At 42.7% G+C, this 20,285-nt stretch overlaps 3 protein-coding genes across 3 annotated transcripts; 2 read left to right on the top strand and 1 right to left on the bottom strand.

The window, feature by feature from the left end:
- Positions 1-315: 315 nt before the first annotated feature.
- Positions 316-6,951, top strand: dis3 (DIS3 exosome endoribonuclease and 3'-5' exoribonuclease). Its single transcript, XM_079280481.1, has 21 exons — positions 316-601; positions 941-1,098; positions 1,337-1,533; positions 1,760-1,833; positions 1,920-2,087; positions 2,347-2,517; positions 2,638-2,754; positions 2,921-3,058; positions 3,255-3,401; positions 3,513-3,629; positions 3,727-3,828; positions 4,058-4,122; positions 4,245-4,329; positions 4,451-4,578; positions 4,752-4,838; positions 4,956-5,112; positions 5,306-5,520; positions 5,693-5,861; positions 6,127-6,285; positions 6,394-6,516; positions 6,667-6,951. Exons 1-21 carry the CDS (start codon positions 383-385, stop codon positions 6,733-6,735), a joined length of 2,865 nt encoding a protein of 954 aa, XP_079136607.1. The 5' UTR covers positions 316-382; the 3' UTR covers positions 6,736-6,951.
- A 342-nt stretch (positions 6,952-7,293) lies between these two features.
- On the bottom strand, positions 7,294-10,988 carry bora (bora aurora kinase A activator; the record flags this gene model as incomplete). The annotated part of the gene is made up of 11 exons (XM_079280977.1): positions 7,294-8,033; positions 8,205-8,345; positions 8,465-9,069; positions 9,169-9,331; positions 9,539-9,810; positions 9,892-9,948; positions 10,061-10,102; positions 10,232-10,310; positions 10,418-10,463; positions 10,586-10,692; positions 10,833-10,988. 11 exons carry the CDS (start codon positions 10,986-10,988, stop codon positions 8,013-8,015), a joined length of 1,689 nt encoding a protein of 562 aa, XP_079137103.1. The 3' UTR covers positions 7,294-8,012.
- Positions 10,989-11,426: 438 nt separating this feature from the next.
- On the top strand, positions 11,427-12,825 carry mzt1 (mitotic spindle organizing protein 1). The gene is made up of 3 exons (XM_079279993.1): positions 11,427-11,725; positions 11,931-12,076; positions 12,284-12,825. The coding sequence occupies exons 1-3, from the start codon at positions 11,674-11,676 to the stop codon at positions 12,305-12,307; spliced, it is 222 nt and encodes a 73-aa protein (XP_079136119.1). The 5' UTR covers positions 11,427-11,673; the 3' UTR covers positions 12,308-12,825.
- The last annotated feature ends 7,460 nt before the right edge of the window (positions 12,826-20,285 follow it).

Raw genomic sequence — 20,285 nt, 5'->3', positions numbered from 1 at the left:
TTCCTCCTAAACATAGGGGGAGCTGTGAAATCGGACAACCGGTCCCTCTTCTGCTTTGTTTTCATTGAACAAGTATTGGATGGCCAACCAAAACTAACGATGAACACCGATTTTTAATTATTTTACATGAAAAAAAAGTTAAATCACGTTATTTATTGAGACATAAGTTATGTATTATTTTTATACATGGTTTCTTAATATATAGTAACATTTACGATTGATATCACCACCTGAAATCAAACTTCACGTGTTTGTCAAAACTCTGGGAAGGTTTCGTCGGCCCACTGAGTTAGTTTACACATGGGCAGCTAACTGCCTGCTTGTCACCAAATGGTAGGAGAAAAACATCGGAATTTCATCTCTTGAGGAGTTCATCGTCATCATGTTGAAATCTAAAACCTTCGTGAAGAAGACCCGGGCGGGTGGGGTGATGAAGATTGTGCGCGAACACTACCTGAGAGATGATATTTGGTGCGGAAGCGAAATTTGCACTGAATGCAAACAGGAGTCCGCGGTGCTGCAGACAGACGCGTCCATTGAGAGCGACTTGTGCTCTTATCCACATTACGTGATTCCTGACACTAACGTTGTGCTGCACCAGGTAAAAATAAATGTCCACACGGACTTGTAGCCCGAGTTGGTGGCTCCCATGTTGTGATAATACAAACTTTATCATCTCATCTTATGGTTCTTGTGCTTCTAATATATTAATACATCCATATCATCTTCTTTGTGTGTCTTTACATGACTATACTATCAGTACGTTGACATAGCTGCAGTGGAGGTCTAATATAAATGTAACGTTAGGGTATGGGGGTTTCCTTGATTCTTGGGCATTTTTATATAAATTCTTTTGTTGACACCCATACAACCTTTGCACCTGATTCTGAACAGCTCTGAGACTCTTCCCCCTTGTGTTTACAATGTCTGTGTCCTGCAGATTGACGTGTTGGAAGACCCCGTGATTCGTAATGTGATAATCCTTCAGACTGTGCTTCAGGAGGTTCGCCACCGCAGTGCACCAGTCTATAAGCGCCTGAAGGACATCATACATGAGAAAGAGAAACACTTCTACACCTTTACCAATGAACACCACAGGTACAAAGACACCACGAACCCTGTTACTGCATCACGACATCTTAATTGCACAATAGTGATGTGTAAAAGTAATCAGGGAAAAAGTACATTGCCCAGATGCACCTTAAGTAACCACTTACATTCCTCCTCACATTAAGATCTCCTTATTAGAATCCCCCCTGTGATATACATTTACTTGTGAAAAGTATGACTTTTTGTCAAGCTTACACATTCATCCCTATACTCTCTATTCTTCCAGAGAGACATTCATTGAACGTGAACCCGGTGAGAGCGCCAATGACAGTAACGACCGCGCAATCCGCGTGGCTACAAAATGGTACAGCCAGCACCTGAAGAAGTCCGAGTCCGAAGCAGACGGACTCAAGGTGGTCCTCCTCACCAACGATCAAGGGAACAAGCAGAAGGCCGAGGAGAGCGGCTTGCTGGTGTACAGATGTAAGCGCTCTTTCTTCGGGGGGATTGAATATATGACGGGGAACAGTAGCAATTTGTTTCACATCGGTTTCCAAACACGCTGCATATCAAGAAGACAGCTTGTTGTAAATTCTACGACAACTTACAAAGGGGTTAACACATGCCTCCTCACTATTTTCTATTGTATTCTAACATGCTTTCAAATGGCATCAGCTTTTTCATGAGTATTTATTCTCTTACGTTGCAGTTGAAGAGTACATCAAGAGTCTGTTAGGGAACCCTGAGCTTGTGGATCGTCTGGCTTTGTCCAATGATGACAAGGTAAACTCCCCCCCCCCCGTTTACACCCCTGCCCTTTCCTCTGTGCTCTTCTCCTTGCATTCATTTATTTTTCTTTCCTCTCATAGCATGATATCACTAGCAGTAAGGTGTTATTCCCAGAGCACCTCCCCCTGTCCAGGATCCAGGCAGGAATCAAGAGCGGCACTTTCCTCCAGGGCACCTTTAGGGCCAGCAGGGACAACTATCTGGAGGCCACAGTCTTTGTTCAGGGAGAGGGGGAAGACAGCACAGAGGTGTGTGTGTGTGTGTGTGTGTGTGTGTGTGTGTGCGCACGTGCGTGCGCATTTGTCTGTAAATGTACGTTTGTCTGAACAATTGTCCAAAATCTGGAAATGTAAGAATCTCTCAGACATCTCCTGGGTTTCAGTGACAATTTGTCATGTCGTGGTTTTCCATTTAGCGGAATAACTACAAGTCAATTGACTGTAAAAACAAAATGGGAAAGCATGCAAACGTGTAAAGCTCCGTACTGTTCCTTCGTCTTGCTGCCAGGTTCTCATCCAAGGTCTTCAGAACCTCAACAGAGCAGTGTACCAAGATCTGGTTGCTGTGCAGCTGTTGCCGCGCAGTCAGTGGGCGGCGCCCTCCTCAGTCGTGCTGCAGGACGAAGGCGCAGCAAAGGACGACAACGAGGAGGACAAAGAGGAGGACGAGGAGAAATCAGTGAGTTTGGTATCAGGGTGCGGTGCTACACAAAAAGAGGCTAGCACTTAAATGACCCCCAAAGTGACTTTTGTAGTCACAGTGTCTTAATAACCTTTGTGTTCCTGTGTGTCCGAGCAGTTGAGGATATCGGAAGCAGCTGAAGCAGCCAGGAAGCCCACTGGCCAAATAGTGGGAATCATCAAAAGGAACTGGAGGCCATTCTGTGGCATGCTCAATCTCTCCCAAATCAAAGAGGTAAAGCTCGACTTCTCTATAACACCGTATGTCATACACAGTTTATTTCTTGCTTGTTTAGAAAATGTACAGCTGTTCATGCATCTCTGAATACTGTAGAAACTGTGTAGCACTTCCCTGTCCTATCCTCAGCCAACCATCTCTTTTCTTTCCTTTTTTCTTTCAGTCAACCCGACATCTCTTCACCCCGGCAGACCGCCGTATCCCGCGCATTCGCATTGAAACGCGCCAGGCATCCACGCTGGCAGGCCAGAGGATCATGGTGGCTATCGACGGCTGGCCCAAACACTCCAGATATCCCAATGTGAGTTAGAACCTCTGCGGACTGTCGAATCTTAGTTATCCTCCATCTTCACATGCCAAAGTTTGACAGAAAATGTAATTGTTTAGTTTTTATTATATTTATATAAAGCCGCACTTCTCTAGCAAGGCACGTAATAATATGCGCAAAAACAACAAGTCAGTCCATGGAGATAAATCAGGCTTTTCTTCTTTGTTAGGGCCACTTTGTGCGCAGTCTGGGGAATGCAGGGGATAAGGAGACAGAGCAGGAGGTGCTGCTGCTGGAGCACGACATCCCCCACCAGGCCTTCTCTCAGGCTGTGCTCAGTTTCCTTCCCAAGATGCCGTGGGCCATCACACCAGAGGTAATGAGATACACTCCGCAGTATTCTGGCCACATCATTTATCGCCCTATGATATGAAGGAACATGTGTTTTGGGTCTGTGTATGTATTAATGTTGATGTTTGTGGAACAGGACATGGGGAGGAGAGAGGACCTGAGGCTTCTGACGGTGTGCAGTGTGGATCCTCCTGGATGTACAGACATAGATGACGCGCTGCACTGTAGAGAGCTGGACAATGGAAACCTTGAGGTGCACATACTGGACACATACATTACGAAGTAGGAAAACAAACATCTGTGTTTGTCTTTCATATGGGCCTAAAGTCTTTCATTGGTTTGTTTTATAGGTGGGCGTCCACATCGCTGATGTCAGTCACTTCATCAGACCTGGCAACGCTATGGACAAAGAGGCTGCGAGCCGTGGCACCACTGTCTACTTGTGCGGCAAAGTAAGGAAACACACGCGCACACACACTTGCATCCGAGTGTTTTCACAATATCAGAATTTGAACGTCACTACCAACATGCGCCTTCTTGTTTGGGAGCAGCGAACCTGTTTACAATGTAGTAAAACTATTTGACACCGTTGCCATGTTTTCAGCCGTTTGATTTTTGTTCCACACATTCCACACGTGTTCCACACATTTTTGTTGACAATTTCTATTGTGTGGCCATCAGAGGATAGATATGGTTCCTGAGCTGCTCAGCTCCAATCTTTGTTCTCTACGTTCCAATGTGGAAAGGTGAGGAGACACTCACACCATAATAAATATCACCAGCGCTCTTTCAGTGAATGAACAGATGACTGTTTAAACTGCTGTTAAAATGTTTGTCTCTGATTGAATTTTTTTTTTTTTTTTACCAGGCTGGCTTTCTCATGTATCTGGGAGATGAACCACAAGGCTGAAATTGTCAAGACCCGGTTCACAAAAAGTGTCATTAAATCCAAGGTAGAGTACCAACACACGATGTACGATGAAATGCACTTTGCAGTTGATGTGTGAATTTAAATGCACTGTGATACTACCACCAAGTGTGGGTTTTGTTAATGCCTGTCCCCTTGTCTTACAGGCGTCTTTGACCTATGCTGAGGCCCAGATGAGGATTGATGACTCCACCAAGAATGATGACATCACCAAGAGCCTGCGAGGGCTCAACAAACTCGCCAAAGTCCTCAAGAGGAAGAGGATAGAGAACGGGTAAGGACTGGAAGTTAGGCGTGATGGAGGCTGAAGAATAGATTTACAGAATGAAGGAGGATGCATTCTAAGGCTTTGGCCAGGAAATGTTATTGACAACTTCAAAAAGAAATCAAAAGCACTGGCTGTATTCAACAGGAAGAGTGTTTTATGTCACATTTGATCTCTTTCAGGGCGCTGACACTGTCATCCTTAGAGGTCCGATTCCACATCGACAGTGAAACCCACGATCCCATTGACCTCCAGACCAAAGAACTCATGTAGGCGACTTCAAAATATTTTCATATATAACCCTTTTCTCCACAAAACTTAATGTCAATGTTTGTCCCGCTGTGTGTTTCGGACATATGCTTATAAACCCATCTCTTGTTTATTAGGGAGACCAACTCTATGGTCGAGGAGTTCATGTTGCTGGCCAATATTTCAGTTGCCCGGAAGATTTACGATGAATTTCCAGACTGTGCTATGCTGAGGAAACATCCAGCTCCGCCTCCATCGAACTACGACATCCTGCTCAAAGCCGCAAAGTCCAAGGTGAGCGGAGATGGATGGCCATGCAGGAAATGTCTTCTTGTCGTTTTAAGCTTTACGCTTGTCTGAGCTTGAGCTAATTTCATCAATTTGCCTTGTTATGAATGGAGGATGTTGTCCATCAATTGGCAGTATATTCAGATATACAAAATGTAAACCTGATTCCTGTCAACCCTGTGTGACCTTTTCTCTCCAGGATGTGGAGATCCACACGGATTCGGCGAAGGCCCTGGCTGACTCCCTTGACGTGGCCAGAGTGGACGGCTTCCCGTACTTTAACACGCTGCTGCGCATCTTGGCCACTCGCTGCATGATGCAGGCTGTCTATTTTTGTTCTGGCATGGACAGCGATTTCCACCACTATGGCCTTGCTTCAGCCATTTATACACACTTCACGTCCCCTATTAGGAGGTACGACAACAGATATTCTTCACATCTTAACGAGATGTATAACAAAGACTGAGACACTACAGCAGCACAGTTCTTACTAACTTCCTTATGTCTTCCATATTTTTCCCTTTTTCTCTCTATCTGAACCTCTACCTCCTCCTCCTCCCCCCTCTTCATCTGCTCCGTTGCACAGGTATGCAGATATTATAGTTCACCGCCTGCTGGCAGTGGCCATAGCAGCAGACAGCACCTACCCAGACTTGATGGATAAACAAAAGCAGTCAGCGCTCTCCATCAACCTCAATTACAGACACAAAATGTCTCAGTACGCACAGAGGGCATCTGTGGCCTTCCACACACAGGTAAACAAAATGTCTTCTTCAGCTCCACCCTCTCGCGTCACTTCTGGTTGCAAAAAACCAAGATGGTGCCAAACTCGTGACTTCAAAACCACAGTCCACAAACCAATGAGTGCGCCTCTTATTTATAGTCTATGCCAGAACCATCGCGATGAAGAATTAGCTGTTTGTTTATGACCCAATGAGCCTTTGGAATCCAACAGACCTCTCACCATACTGCATCGTTCACCATGAAGTCATGCTTATAATGCAAATGATCTTTTTCCAGTTGTTCTTCAAGAGCCGAGGCATTCTGAACGAAGAGGGATTTGTTCTGTTCGTGAGGAAGAACGCAATCATCGTACTCATCCCAAAGTTTGGCCTGGAAGGAACGGTCTTCTTTGATGCCAAAGACAAGGCGGGCCCAAACCTGCATTTTGATGAAGAGGTATGAAGCTTTTAGTTGTTTTTTTAACAGCTGGTTAGATCAACACTGTTAAACTAAAACTATCAGAGGATGCTGTGCTTTAAAGATCTCTTCTATAAATGTTTTTAGGGTCCCACTCTGAAAGTAGAGCAGCACACCTTCCACATATTTGACATGGTGAAGGTCACCATCAGCCTGGACGCCTCCAACATTCAGCACCAGAAGATCCGCATGTCCCTGATTGAGCCTGTGGTAAGGACTGAGTAACGAGCAGTGGTACACAGTTGTCTTTCATTTTAGCCAAAGAGATTTGTCTCTTGAGGAAGGTCAACATGTTGTTTTCAGTTTGTTGAGAATTTACTCAAAACTAGCAGTCTTTTCAGTTCATTTTCTTTATTTCAGATCTCCGGGGTGAGTGTTCCAGCCCCAGATGTTGAACCACCGGCCAAGAAACCAAAGCTGGACCGCTGACGCAGAAAGCAGAGCAGCAATTCACCCGAACCACCAGATCAAGAAGTTGCAAAAGTTTATATACGTTGACACTGTAAAGCGTTATATTTTGAGCAACGGTGCCCATTTTAGTGAAGCTGCACCGCTCTTTTTATATGATGTGAGACACTTGTTGGTACATAGAGCAGTGGAACTTGTCAACAATGTAGTTACAAGTAATAAAGTGTTTCTGTTTTTACCTAATAGTGTGTGTTATGTACACCCAGTGTGACTAAATCTTCTGGTTCATAATGGAGACAAGTCGATATTGTCCACAGCGGTACACAATTTACGGCATGCGCTAAGTTTCCAGAGTCCATAAAAATAGACTAAGAAGAGCCAGGGATGGATTTGTAATGTTTATTAATTTTATCTGCTAAATATCAGTGTGTTTATTATCTGGCCCAGAGCAATGCAAGTAGAGTATCCGTGGTCCACCGTCCTGTTTGCTTACCACAGTGATGTAACCATTCGGTCAAGATACACAGAATACATTGTAGAAACTACCAACTCAAAAACAATGTCTTCTTGAGCCAGACAAATAATTCAAGTTCATTTAATGCAATAACGATCCACACAACGCTTTTATGTATTTTTTCTTTTTTTAAAGACAAATGGCTCAATCAGCTTTTCATTGGCTAGTGGCATTATTCATTGAGTCTCAGTCAGGAATAAATATAACAATCCAAATAAGCGCCACAAGCAATCTGTATTAACAATAAAATCATAAAAAAAAAAAAACAATCATGATAAACTTATATAAAAATATAAATACAGTACAAATCTGATGTCATCTGAAAGTCAAGTTCCATCAGGTTGATCATGTCAGCGACGAATAAAAATGAAATGATGACTTCAGCGTCAATACAGCATTCAAGGAGGTTACTGTTGTGCAACTTGAATACAGAAATGACTGTTTTTTCCTCCCCTTTATCACACCAGTAATCAGTACTCGGTCCATAAGAACTGTTGACTCATAATCATTACTTATCAGTGTCTTACACTGGGACTTGGAAGATGGGCTGTGGGTTAGTCTTCTCCCTTCCAACCTGTGATGAAACACTATAGTATGACAACGTGAACTTTAAACCTTAAAAATATTAATAACCAGTTGTGAAACCCCTCAGTTCAAACAGACACCAATCAATGCAACATAAACGCGTCAAAACAGTGTAAACTTTGTTGCATTTGGTTACAAATGAATCATCTTAAGCTTCCAGTGGAAGAGGCGTCCCTTTAAAATGCATCGATCAGATGACTCAGTGGTGAGGATAAAACACCTGGAAAATGAGAAACTTATAGTTAGTGACATGAAACGTAAAATGAAAAAGGAATTTAAAAAAATGTTTGTGAAGTCTGCATGATTGTGTTTTAAATAAGTGCTGACACTGCATTAGCTCTAAAGACACAAACTCGCGTATCCATCAGTCGTGTGTAAAGGGTTAACTTACCTTCATTTTAGTGTGTCGAGTCAGTTGCAAGGCTTCTTCTGCCAGGTTTGAACTGAAGGACTCTTTGCCGTGACAGTCAGAGCCGAGGCCGTCTATAAGGCTGGCAGTGCCTGCTGAGGTAGTGTTGTAACCGCTGTCCACCTGAATGCACCCGAGAAGCAGACAAACATCTCAACATGAAAAGACAAATAAGAACTTACCGTAAATACAATCGCAAAACAAAGAAAAGAACAAAGCAACTGAGTTCTGCTCACACGAACCTGCATGCTAGAATCGTAGCGTATGCTGCTTCCCTCTGCCAGAAGAGACGCAAACAGACGAGAGCTTTCTGTTGCCGACACATTGCCCATACGAGAGCTGGTCAGCTGTGCCGAAAGCCCCGCACCTTCCTCCTCCTCCTCTTCCTCTTCCTCTTCCTCTTCATCCTCCAACCTCCCTTCCGTCTCGGCCTCCCCGCCATCATCCATGTTCACGGGTTCCATAGGATCCAAGCTAACTCTCTCAGCGTGGTGTGCGTCGCGGGCCAGCGGCGAAGTTGGATCTAGCTCCATAAGGGGGAGAGAAGAGGAGGAACAGGAGGAAGAAGATGGAGAGAAGAAGGGGAATTGATGCTCAGCCTCCTGATTGTCTTGAAGCTTCGAGTTGAGGATCGGGGAGATGAGGGGAGGAGAGGCCCAGCAGCGGACTCTGGGCCGGGGCTTCGGTCTGGCGTTGTGCTGGGACTCGTTGTGGCAATGCAGCTGGTGCGGGGAGCAGCTACGGATGGGTGAGCAACCCTCGACAAACGGACTCTCGTTGCAAGGAGTGACATTTTTGTCCAGGGGAACACCCAGTGGAGTAAAATTGCTCGGCAGCTTCCGCTCAGCTAAAGAAAGAACAGAGAGTCAGATTCAGTTTGAAGAGAAACAATAAACTTGAAACAATTCTGCCTTATTCCGTATGCGTGACAAAACATATAGTCTACCTGAGCATATGGGTGTGTGTGCTGCATGTGCAAAAATAGGCGAAACTGTGGGCGAGGCGAGGCCAGCGTGAGACGACTTCTCAGGGAACAGAGGACTGGGGATGCTGCCGAGGCTGCAGTCCCGGAGGCAGCCGTGCTGGATGGGACTGGACGAGAACTGACCCTATAATAAAGACAATGCAAATACATGTTTGTTCAACAGTGCAAGTGTTCATTTACTAAACAATTGGATCAAAGTGTAAGAAAAAAAAAAAAAAGAAGACATTTTAGCTAAAAGGTTAGTTACTCACATGCTGAATAGATTAGGCAATAAACAGAACTTGGATTCTTGGAATAATCATCACTTGCATCCCTACACATCTCCACTCACCGTAGAGGGAGTCAGAGCCGACACGCCACAGGACAAAGGGGAGAAAAAGGCAGCGTCTCCCTCAGACCCTGCGACCCGTCCTACAGATCCCTCTCGGCCGTGTCCAGAAAGCCTCTCCTCCATGATGTGGCTTCTCTCTGGGCTTGGTGGGCTGGAGCTGTCAGAGCCGCTGTAAGTGCCCCGGCCATCGAGGAAGAGTTTCCGTCTCAAGGAGGAGGAACTGAGACTCTCCTGCACGGCATCGCAGGCTTCATCGCAGCGGTAATAATCCCCTGAGGAGAGGGTAGAAAAAGATGGTGACTTGATAGTAAAATACTCTGAATTTATTGTACGGATGTTTATTTAAGGCTTACCTAGTACTTTCTCCAAATCGAATGCCAAGGGTAATGAAAGAGTCGTCTGACAAGCAACTGTAAAAGAAACATTATAGAAATAAATCAAAAACAAGCAAGAAGATGATGTAGAAGATTGAACACTATTTGTAGAAAGTGATGTCAAAGCCCTCTCAAAGAAAACACCAACCTGAGATTCTTTCTGGCTCCTCTGCAATCATTGTAGACTTACCTACAAGTGCACAATACAGAAACATGAACAAGAAATGCTTAAATAACATACAAAACCAAAATAAAGGCAAACAAAGGGATGACAATGGGACAAGAAAATTTTACAAGTAAAATAACAAGATGAACTTACTTTTCGTGTACATCGGAGGGACTTTACGGGCGTCTGGTGCTGCCCAGGGCGAGGGCACAATGGCTCCTTTGGTGAAAAACTTTATTGGGAGACAGACAATTTACATCATTTACAAAATGAATCACTAAATCGTGACTATATTAACTCATCTATCCAATGTGATTCGCTTTGATAAGAATCTCATACCTGCTCAATAGCATTCTGTCGCTTTTCCTCAATGTCAGAATCCATCCTAGATGGGTAGAGAACACATTCGACACAATTTGCATTTAACACACCAGGATATGACTTTTACTCACAATGGCGTCCTTGATACTTACATATCTACGGTGACTACTGTGTTTCACAACATACCTCGTCTGGCTGAGGTAAAAAGACTGCCGCTGGATGTCCTCTGGGTCTATGTGCACTGGGATAAGACTGGACATCTCATCAATAGACCAGATAAACTTGGGTGGAGTCTGAGGGAGAAACAGAGGAGGAAGTGAGTAGAGCAAAACAATATGTGGACATATGACAGGATTTAGATATTTGCAGGAAGGCCACATAGTATTATAGGTCTAAATATTTGAGGGGATGGGTGTGAGGTGTTGAAACTGACCGTTTTACAAGGCTTGGACTTGAAGACAGAGGGGCTTGGCACCAGGGGTTCACGGAGGTGGTGGTAGTCATTGGGACTTTCAAACGGGTTTCTTATTGAAGGCCTGCCTGGAGTCTCCGGAGTGATCTGTAACGTTAGCTCGACACGGTCCCCCATCTTAGGTCAAATATTCCCGGTCTGCATGAAGGAAAAGGACATTTCAGGCAAACAATTGACAAAGGCACAGTCCACTCAAACGACAGCTTTTGGTAAGTCAATGTTAAGTTACATTACTTCCCCTGTTGCTATAGCCGTAGCCTTCAGAGGAAGCAATTAGCTAGCTTTAACTCTTTCGTAACATGAAAGGTACATATTAATATTGGCTAACGATAAATAAATATACACCGTTGATACTTACAACGAACTGTTAAATGAGCCAGGACTTTGAACACCCAGCTAAATGCATTGAGTAGTCGGCAAACAATCGTCAGGGAGAGAGTTCAAACCAACGTTTATTTCAATTTCCCCCATAAGGCCCGCTAGCCAATAGAAACATTGCAGGAAGTTCTTGGAAACCAATCAACGAAGACATGGCACGTCACTTCCGCCGACAGTTTCGCGTGTTAGCGTAGCAGGCACGGTAGCTAACCAGCTGCTAATGCAGTCCCTTAATGACAGTGCTTTTCAATTATTTGGCAGCTCGTATCTAAAATGAATGCGACACGTTTAACGTCTGGCTTAGCTATTTAAAAAACATAATATTGTATCGCGTAAGATACTTCAAGTTGTATTAGTTAGCTACCTGCTAGCAAGCGTTTGCTAACGTCATTTAGACTAACGTTGTTTAGACTAACGGTACACTATGGCAAGTGCAGCAAGCGCAAACCTAAACGCAGTCCGGGAGACCATGGACGGTAGCGTTAAATATATATTTTACATGAGCATGCAGTGGTTTGTGTATTTGTAAAAAATAGTGTTTTTGCTAACCCCTAGCTTGCTTGCAATCGTATTGCTAACAAATTGCATAGGACGTGAAGCTGTCCAATGTTGTATTGTGACTAGAAAATGAACCTCAATAATGTTTTGGTAACTCAACGTGACGCCTCCTTCCTCCAACAGTGCTCCTCGAGATCTCCAGGTTGCTGAACACAGGTTTGGACATGGAGTCTATGTCGATATGTGTGAGGCTGTGTGAGCAAGGCATCAACCCAGAAGCTTTGTCTGCAGTCATCAAAGAGCTGCGTAAAGCTTCTGAAACCCTCAAGGTACAGAAACAGGCTCCCAAAGAGCTCACTTTAATAATATTTAATAACATAAACTAACTAACACTGTTGAAGAGAAACTGTTGTGGACTGTAAAGGAGGGTTAAGTCCCAGTCCTGTTTACTAACCTCAGCAACATGCTTTGCAGTGATCTCATAATTTATCATGGCGATGGATCACTGCCACTTTTGTATTTGTTTTCTCTTTCAGGCTCCTGAAAACTGCACTAACTGAAGATTCAGCCCGATCGTCTCAGTTTGAACTTTAATGGGATCAAGCCCCATTCCTGGATCTGTACCTACGACGGGCTCTCCAGCCAATCAGATATGCCTGTGTGTCAGCACTGTGTCCTCTGTGCTTTGACTTGTGTCTTGCGTTGTTGTGTGGAGGTATCAACCTCGGTCCTCTTCCTAAACACAAATCTTCTCCCGACATGAGGGCATGCTCAGCCATTCTGCCTCATATTTGCTTGCAAGTTTCTCCTCCGGCCATTTGTAAAGTGGAAGATCAGAGTGGTTTTAGCATTGACATCCTGCCTCAATTTAAGAGCATACATACAATTTCTGATAGTCAACTTGTGTTGCACTTTTCATGAGAATTTTTTTTAATGATGTGAAATATCATTTGCTATGAATTATATTTTGATTTTGTGTATGCATAATGCATTTTTCGACTGAAACCTTTTGATATTTCCACTGTCTGCTTAAGCATCAATGATTGCTCAAAGTCTAAATTAAAATGTTGCCGTCAACGACCACAAGGTGGTGTTGTGTCATTCTTATTCTTATCTGAGACATAGGTGTTTATTAGGCGTTGTGTTTTAATTCTGTGTTTCCACTCACAGTTTCCCTGCTGTCTGAGAGCAGTGAAATACTGAGACTTCATCGGGAACTTTTCAAATCATAGTTTCCCTATTTAACATGATGTCTTTTTTCCTATGCGGCCTTGATCCCATTGTAGAACATAACAAAGCATTTTTCCCCAGTGATGTAATTCTTAATGGCTTTCAAATGAGACTTGAAATTTTCTGAAGGATTGTGCAAAGGAAATGATCTTTCCTGTCACACTAGGTGAAAGGGAAAAAGATACAAACACGGCGCATGCAGGGGTGATCACATCAACATGTACAAAAGACGTGAACAAGGGTCATTCTTTACAGCAGGATGTCCTGTTGAACTTAAATCTTACCCCCTTAATGTCTTATCAACACACACAAAAAAGAATTTGAGATTTATTGCAAACTTTACACAAAAAAACGTGTCTTTGATAAGCAGAAATGAAGCCCCTACATCATGTGTCTCACCACACAGCATTGTTTTGTTTCTCCACCGTCTGTGAAATAGCTCTATTCATCTTCGAGACGAGGGAAAATGCTGAGAGCGCAAAACATTCCTCCACAGGCCAATATACAGGCTAGAAGCGACCTCTCATCCGAAAGGGCTCGAATCAGTAGCTTTTGAATGTGTGTGTGTGTGTGTGTGTGTGTATACGTGTGTGAGAGAGTTTAGGTGTTCATGCAGCGCTGTAGATGTCTACAAATGAGTAGCCCCCAAGCCATCTGACAGTCACGCCTCACCCCTCACAGGCACACCACAGAGAAAGCCAGCGAGCAGGAGAGTGCGTGAGTGTGTGTAAGCAGTTCTGTCTTCCTCTGCTTTGTCTCGCCATCTTGACTGACAGGCCATAAGTCTAAATCTCTGTACTGCTGCTTTGATCTCTTAACACAGTATCTCTGTGTTCCTCAATACCAGCATCGTGTTCGGCAAGTATGAGAGGCATACAGATAAGGTGCAGTGGCTCTCCTTGAACGCTCGTTGAGCCTAAACAACCTCTGGCCTCCATGGGGGGGGGGGGGGGGGGCGAGCTGCAGGAGATGTTGACGGAGGGAGACCCACATCGAGGATCCTTTTCTATTACAAAGAGTTATGCATGGCTTGATTGGCTACTGTGGGCGTGGGATTCAGGATTCATTGCTTTCTGTTTGATGTGTTTGAAGGGTTTCTCCTGATCCCAGCCAGATACTTTGATCTCTATAAAACAAAATATTCTCAAATCCCATAGTCCTGCCTGAGAGATTAGCGTCCATATATGCATAAACATCTAAGAGGTGTACAACTAGGCCACTGGTCAGGTCACATGACTGTATCAACTAAAGCGGGTCCTCACATGTGAACTTCTAAAGGTGTTTATGTTTGTATGTCTGATAATTATCCAGGCAGAGGATTCTTTTTCTGATAAATGAGGGCAGTCTCATTTAAAAGTGAAAGATTACGGTTGAGGTGCGCGCAATGGATATTCCAAAAATAATTAGACTGGACTGATTAGAAGTTTCTTGTGCATAAGGAAAGATGGTCTGTTGATGTTTGTACGAAACTAAATTACAAACACAGTGTCTCATGAAAACAACTACAGTGTAGAGTAGAAGGAGAGTTTAACCAAAAGTCAAAGATCTCTATGTGCACAGTTATATTTAGGTTACTAATTACCTTTAGCAATAAACAGGTAGGTCTAATGGTCTCCCTGCAGGGACACGGCTTTGTTTGTTATGTCCATTTCATTGCAAATTGTATGATAGTTTCATGGCTAGAATATTAAGTTTTAAGACTTTGTTACTGATGAGTTCGTCCGGTTGGATGTACAAAGAAATAACTTGAGTGGTGTTTTAGGACGGGAACTTTTTCAATTGTTGAGACAAAATATCTAAGAAGTTATGATCTTGGCTGTCAGATGATTCACTGTTGACAAGGTATTTTTGGTGTTTAATAAATCCATGTGGGCTGGGAACTTGTATATGCATGACACACAAAGAATATTTACTCATTTATCAGGTACTTGTCCTTTACTTAAGTGTTTTTTATTGTATGCCACTTTATGGTTCTACTCCATTATGTGATATAGTACTTTAATATAATTTGGGGTATATAGTTTTGTGAACTCCACTACATTTATCCGACAGCTGTAGTTACATCTGCTTAAATAGTTCAAAAGACTATAATATGCATGTAAAATATGATGCATCGTGATACACTAGATTTAACCACGGTGTGTAAAATGAGTGGAATTAGCTCCACAGCGGCCGACTTTAACTTTAAGATCTTCAACAGACCATGCAGCTTTAATTTCTTACAATTACAATTTTGAAGGCTGGACTTTTACTTCTAAGGGACTAGTTTTACATTGTGGTATTTCTACTTTTACTTAAGCAATCAGAATACTGTTTCGTACCGCTGACAATAAATTATTGTCGGTATTGTCGGTATTTTCTAAATCCTCTGAAATCCAATTATTGACACCGTAGATCAGTGTACATCCTGAAGAGATCATACTTTATATAGGTCTGTATTCTGGCACTGAATTGACTGATTAATTAATATTTCTCAAACTGATCGAACCCTCATCCTTCAGCACTGTGACGCTTCACTGACTGTTCTTTCCCCGAGAGGAGCTCTGTGACCTTGTTAGATCTTCCTCCAATGCACCACCCTTGATCACATACAGGCCGCACTTAAACACCGTAGGATTATACTATTTAGGTCCCAATTAAATTCACAGCAAGGAAATTGGATCATAAACTCTTTAAAGGATCGTTAACAATCATTGGACAGGATAATGGCATGGCAATCAAAATATGTTAAAAATAATAAAAAAAAACTTCCAAAGTCTTTTCGTGACTTTGTTATTTTTGGACATTTTCCAAGCTGATTAATGTAGAATTGATTGATTTACAGTTGTAATTAGCTGTCTCCTGCATAGATGCATAATAATCATATATCTCCCTGCTTGTTTGAAAGTATTAATTGGTTTCATTAACAAAAGCAGTTAATTGAATAACAATTAACAAAGTTGGTGATGGCATCGACGTAGCGCGTGCAAACTCCCTTGTGTTTTCCTTATGATGATAATGAAACCACCTTTTTATCAGATTGGAATTTTGTGTGTTGGACTATGTAATGACTAATATGATATTGAGCTTATTAGTTTATTCGAGTGGCTCACTGAGGCGTTAAGCTGATGTTGAGCATGTTGTGTTTAACAGGTAGGCACCATATGCTGCCTTAATCAGACATTGGAATCACATTTGGTTGTTAAATCGTCTTCCAATAAAAGCAGGGAGTAAAACAACTCGAGTTAATTCAATTTCAGGCGAGTTTGGGTGAAGTGAACAGCTGTCCGTGTTTGTTGAATTATTTTAACATTCCCTCTCTTGTTTTTTTTGTTCTTCCTTTTTTAAAAAAAGGTTTAACTGCAACAGCCTGTTTGTTCTTCAACTTTTCTTGTAGAAAATAGAGATGGAGGGTGGACTAGCTGTCCACTCTCCTTAAAAGAAGACAATGCCAGGCATATTGTAGTGACAGCTTGCATTGTGTGTGTGTATGTGTGTGTGTGTGTGTGTGTGTGTTCAAGAGAAAGAGAGGAGACGGGACAGAGCATGTGTGCGTGTATGTTAGAAAAACAGCAAAATAGAGGATGATGTGCGCGTGTGTGTGCATGTGTGTTGCAGTGACAGCTTGTATTCTCCGTGATTAATGATGTGCTGTGTGACTTGATAAGTGCTTCGGAGGACCAACGCTTGTTTCAATTAGACCTTGTGAAGGTCGCGACGCCGCGCCGGCCTCTCATTATCATATCCATAATCAATCCACATTATCATAGGAGAATGTGGAATGGATGTGTGATATCTTGGTCACACACACACATTCGGAGATGAGCGCACACACAGAGACCTAATCACATACCAAAACACAATGACGTACACTCTCACTCACAAGACCACGCACACACACACACACACACCCACACACACACACACACACACACACACACCCTTCACTCCAAGTTGATTTGAACCATAACAGTGGCTGCCGGAACGGATTGTCTGTTCAGATTAAGAGTGTGTTTCTGAGAATTAAGCAGCGTTGATGGTGGTGGCATTTCAGATCCCCTCTGCAGACACAAATGCCAAAACATCATTCTGTCATCCCCTCCTTCTCTCTCTCTCTCTCTCACACACACACACACACACACACACGCACACACACACACACACACACACACACACACACACACACACACTCACATACGCACACTTAACCAGGACCCTGGGGCATTTTTAATGGAGGCGAAGTGATTCGTATGTTTTTACTCCTCTAATGAGAACAGATTGAGTGGTATTTACACTTCATCGGCTGATCTAACCACCTACACATTTCCCTCATGCTTCTGCTGCTCACTGGCCAAAACAGACATGTGGAAAGGTCCAGAGCTTGGCTTTCAAACAGCAACACAACATGAGTATTATATCTGTCTCTTTGGCTCATGATGGCACTACGGCAAGATAAATATGAACAGGAAAGCTGAAGCTAGATTTAGTTTCTTAAAGGAGGCTGTGTGTATTTGTCTCAGACAGTTAAAATGCTGAGGAAAAGGAGTCTGAAACCAGATGCAAATCTCTGGCAAGCACATTGGTCCAGGGAATGTTTCATTTAATCAGTAAGTCTATCTGAGCTCAAAACATAGGCCTACAAAAATGGCAAACACAGGTCACCTATTTCATCCGAAAACATTCAAACAACAAGCTAATGTAGACAAAATGATACAATAACATGAATCGAGGCAAAAACCACACACTACTGGCGCAATAATAGGACTCAAAGATATAAAAAATGAATCAACTCTGTAATATTCAGTGCAGGGAGAATTTCCCCCAGGTGGTCAGGATTGCAAAGTCTGATGAGAGGGAACTTAAAGTACTTGAACAAGCTTGAACTAGCATCGCACTCCTGATTGTCAAACTCACGATGGACAGTTAAAATAAAGGATAATAATCGATGCAGCAGAAGCAGAAATATCATCTTTTTTTTCTTGTAAAAACCTGCTGCCTACGCTACCCATAATGCAACTTGATCGCCGACAGTTTAGACTGAGATCTGGGCGTGTTATGCTAGTAGCGGCTAATGTGGCCCCGAGCCGCTGCGCTAGCCTCACGCACACCCGCAGATTCTTTTAATTTTCAAACTTGTAGTCTTCGGTCCAAGCCGATGCTGACTCAAGTGACATCACTTCACATCACAAAAAAAGACTTGGCAGGTGATTGGATGAGCCACCTGTCAATCAAAGTCCGGCAGAAGCCAGTCAGGTGAAGAGCTAAGACATCTCTTCCTTCGAGAAAAGCCTTGAGCGTCTAATATAACTGATGTTATTGCAGCATTTACGCTCGCCTCGTAGGAGCCGCCATTATTGCTTTGAACAAAGGAACGTCACACACACACCTAAACCACGCCTGTAACTGCCAGTATCTCCTCACTGAACGCTATCTAACCACTGTGGTTGTGACACAAATGCAGTATGCTACTAGAAGCCTAACAAGATGGATTTTTGTGTGATCTCGCGATATTGCAAGAATCCAGCAGGTAAGTAGTCCGCAAGACCTGTAAACAAAGTCGGTAGAGGTCCCCTTTGATATTACACAGTTTATGTGTTGTTTCTTTCTTCTCCTGGGTATGGCACGCTGTAATTTAATACTTCACTTACTGGAGAGATTTTGCAGCAAGTATCGGTTCATTGTTTCATTTCATGTGAGTTTAAGCACAATAGCTGCTGAAGGAATTAAACCTATGACCTTCCTGTTGTGAGACAAAGTCACTTCCCACCAGGGCATCCTGCAACCTACTGCTAACAGGGCTCTCTTAAATAAATGGTTGCTTAGCAGACCGCGATGGATGAAGTAAAATGAAAAATTAACCAAAATCTACCATCTAAGGTTATAATTGGTAAGTTCTTTAGGCTGACTTATTACTCATCGGGCCCTTGTTCATGTCACCATTTGTAACTGGGTTCATGTCGGTAAATCTATTATCAGATGAAGCCACAAGCCTGAAAAGTTCCAGTGCACTGCGGATTGGAAGGTTAAAACTGAACGTCTCACTATATTAAACACTTAAAGGTGGGAATGAATCAGCTGTGCATAGCCTAACACTGATGGCTTTATCGTGTATTTTCTACAGATGGAGAAAGAGAGTCGTGACATTTCTTTTTGGCAAGGAAAAGGCCATACTCAGCAGGAGTTATCAAAGGCAAAAAGTAAAAAGTTCGAGTTAGCTATCTCTCTCTCTCCCCTTCTCTCTCTCTCTCTCTTCCCCTGGAGATACTCATGTTAAGCATAATTAAGCAGATTTGATTAGCATCAAGCCTGGCTTCCTCTCTTGACTTTTAATGAATGTAAATCTACCATCTACATCCTAAAGATTAATTTCTGCCAATTAAAAAACACAAGAGGGCTTATTGGAGAGAGAGGGGGGGTCGGGAGGAAAAGAGTGTTAAAGTCCTTTGAGTTGGAGTACAGTCGGAGTTTTATCCTCTTCCCCCCCTTGTCTTATGGTGAGTCTCTGGAGATCTGTGTCTCTCGCTCCCTCACGACCAAGATCATTATCAGCACAATGTTCCGTGAAAGCCACTTTGAAAGGACTGCGAGCTCCATATGTAAATGATGGGAGTGTGTGTGTGTGTGTGTGTGTGTGTGTGTGTGTGTGTGTGTGTGTGTGTGTGGACTAGATGAGTAAAACAGGACAGTTAACAGGTAAAAGGGGTCAATTTGTCAAGACAAGGTTATTTCCCCCTGAGCCTTTACAGTCTCTCATGCCTCTGGTTAGACCCTTTTTGGATCCCTTTTGATTCAAATTCTTGTTGATTTAAGATCATGATGGTACAAACAACATTACAATAATGACAAAACAATGGCACCCAGCAATGAGGTGCAACATGAATTAAATGTAAAACATCCTCTAATAAGGCACCTGATTTACATATTTGGGTTTTTCACTGACACAATTTAATTAAACATGGATGAACAAGTAATTTGGCAAGCGCCTTTTCCTTAATTTCACCATGCTTTCATTCTTACCATCAAAGAAAAAAAAACTGTCATTAAAGGACAGATACCTTATTGTTCCTACTCAAGTCTTAATATCAATTTATGTTCAAGTTGAACTCTTATTTAAATTCAAACTCTTTAAATTGAAAATGAAGATCACACAGTAAACACCTCAGAGTTTATATACCACTTCTGTATAACTGATGTGATTTAAATGTAGTTTTTATAAGTCTTTATTCAAGACTCTTCTCAAGTTTCTGTTTGTATTTTATTCCTCTGCTATAATCAGATGTAACAAGTCTCTCATATAGCAGTTAAACATGGAGAATATTTGATCTCAAG

Source organism: Melanostigma gelatinosum (assembly GCF_949748355.1).
Source record: "Melanostigma gelatinosum genome assembly, chromosome: 12".
Classification (NCBI taxonomy): domain Eukaryota; kingdom Metazoa; phylum Chordata; class Actinopteri; order Perciformes; family Zoarcidae; genus Melanostigma; species Melanostigma gelatinosum.
This window is presented reverse-complemented; position numbering and strand designations above follow the sequence as displayed.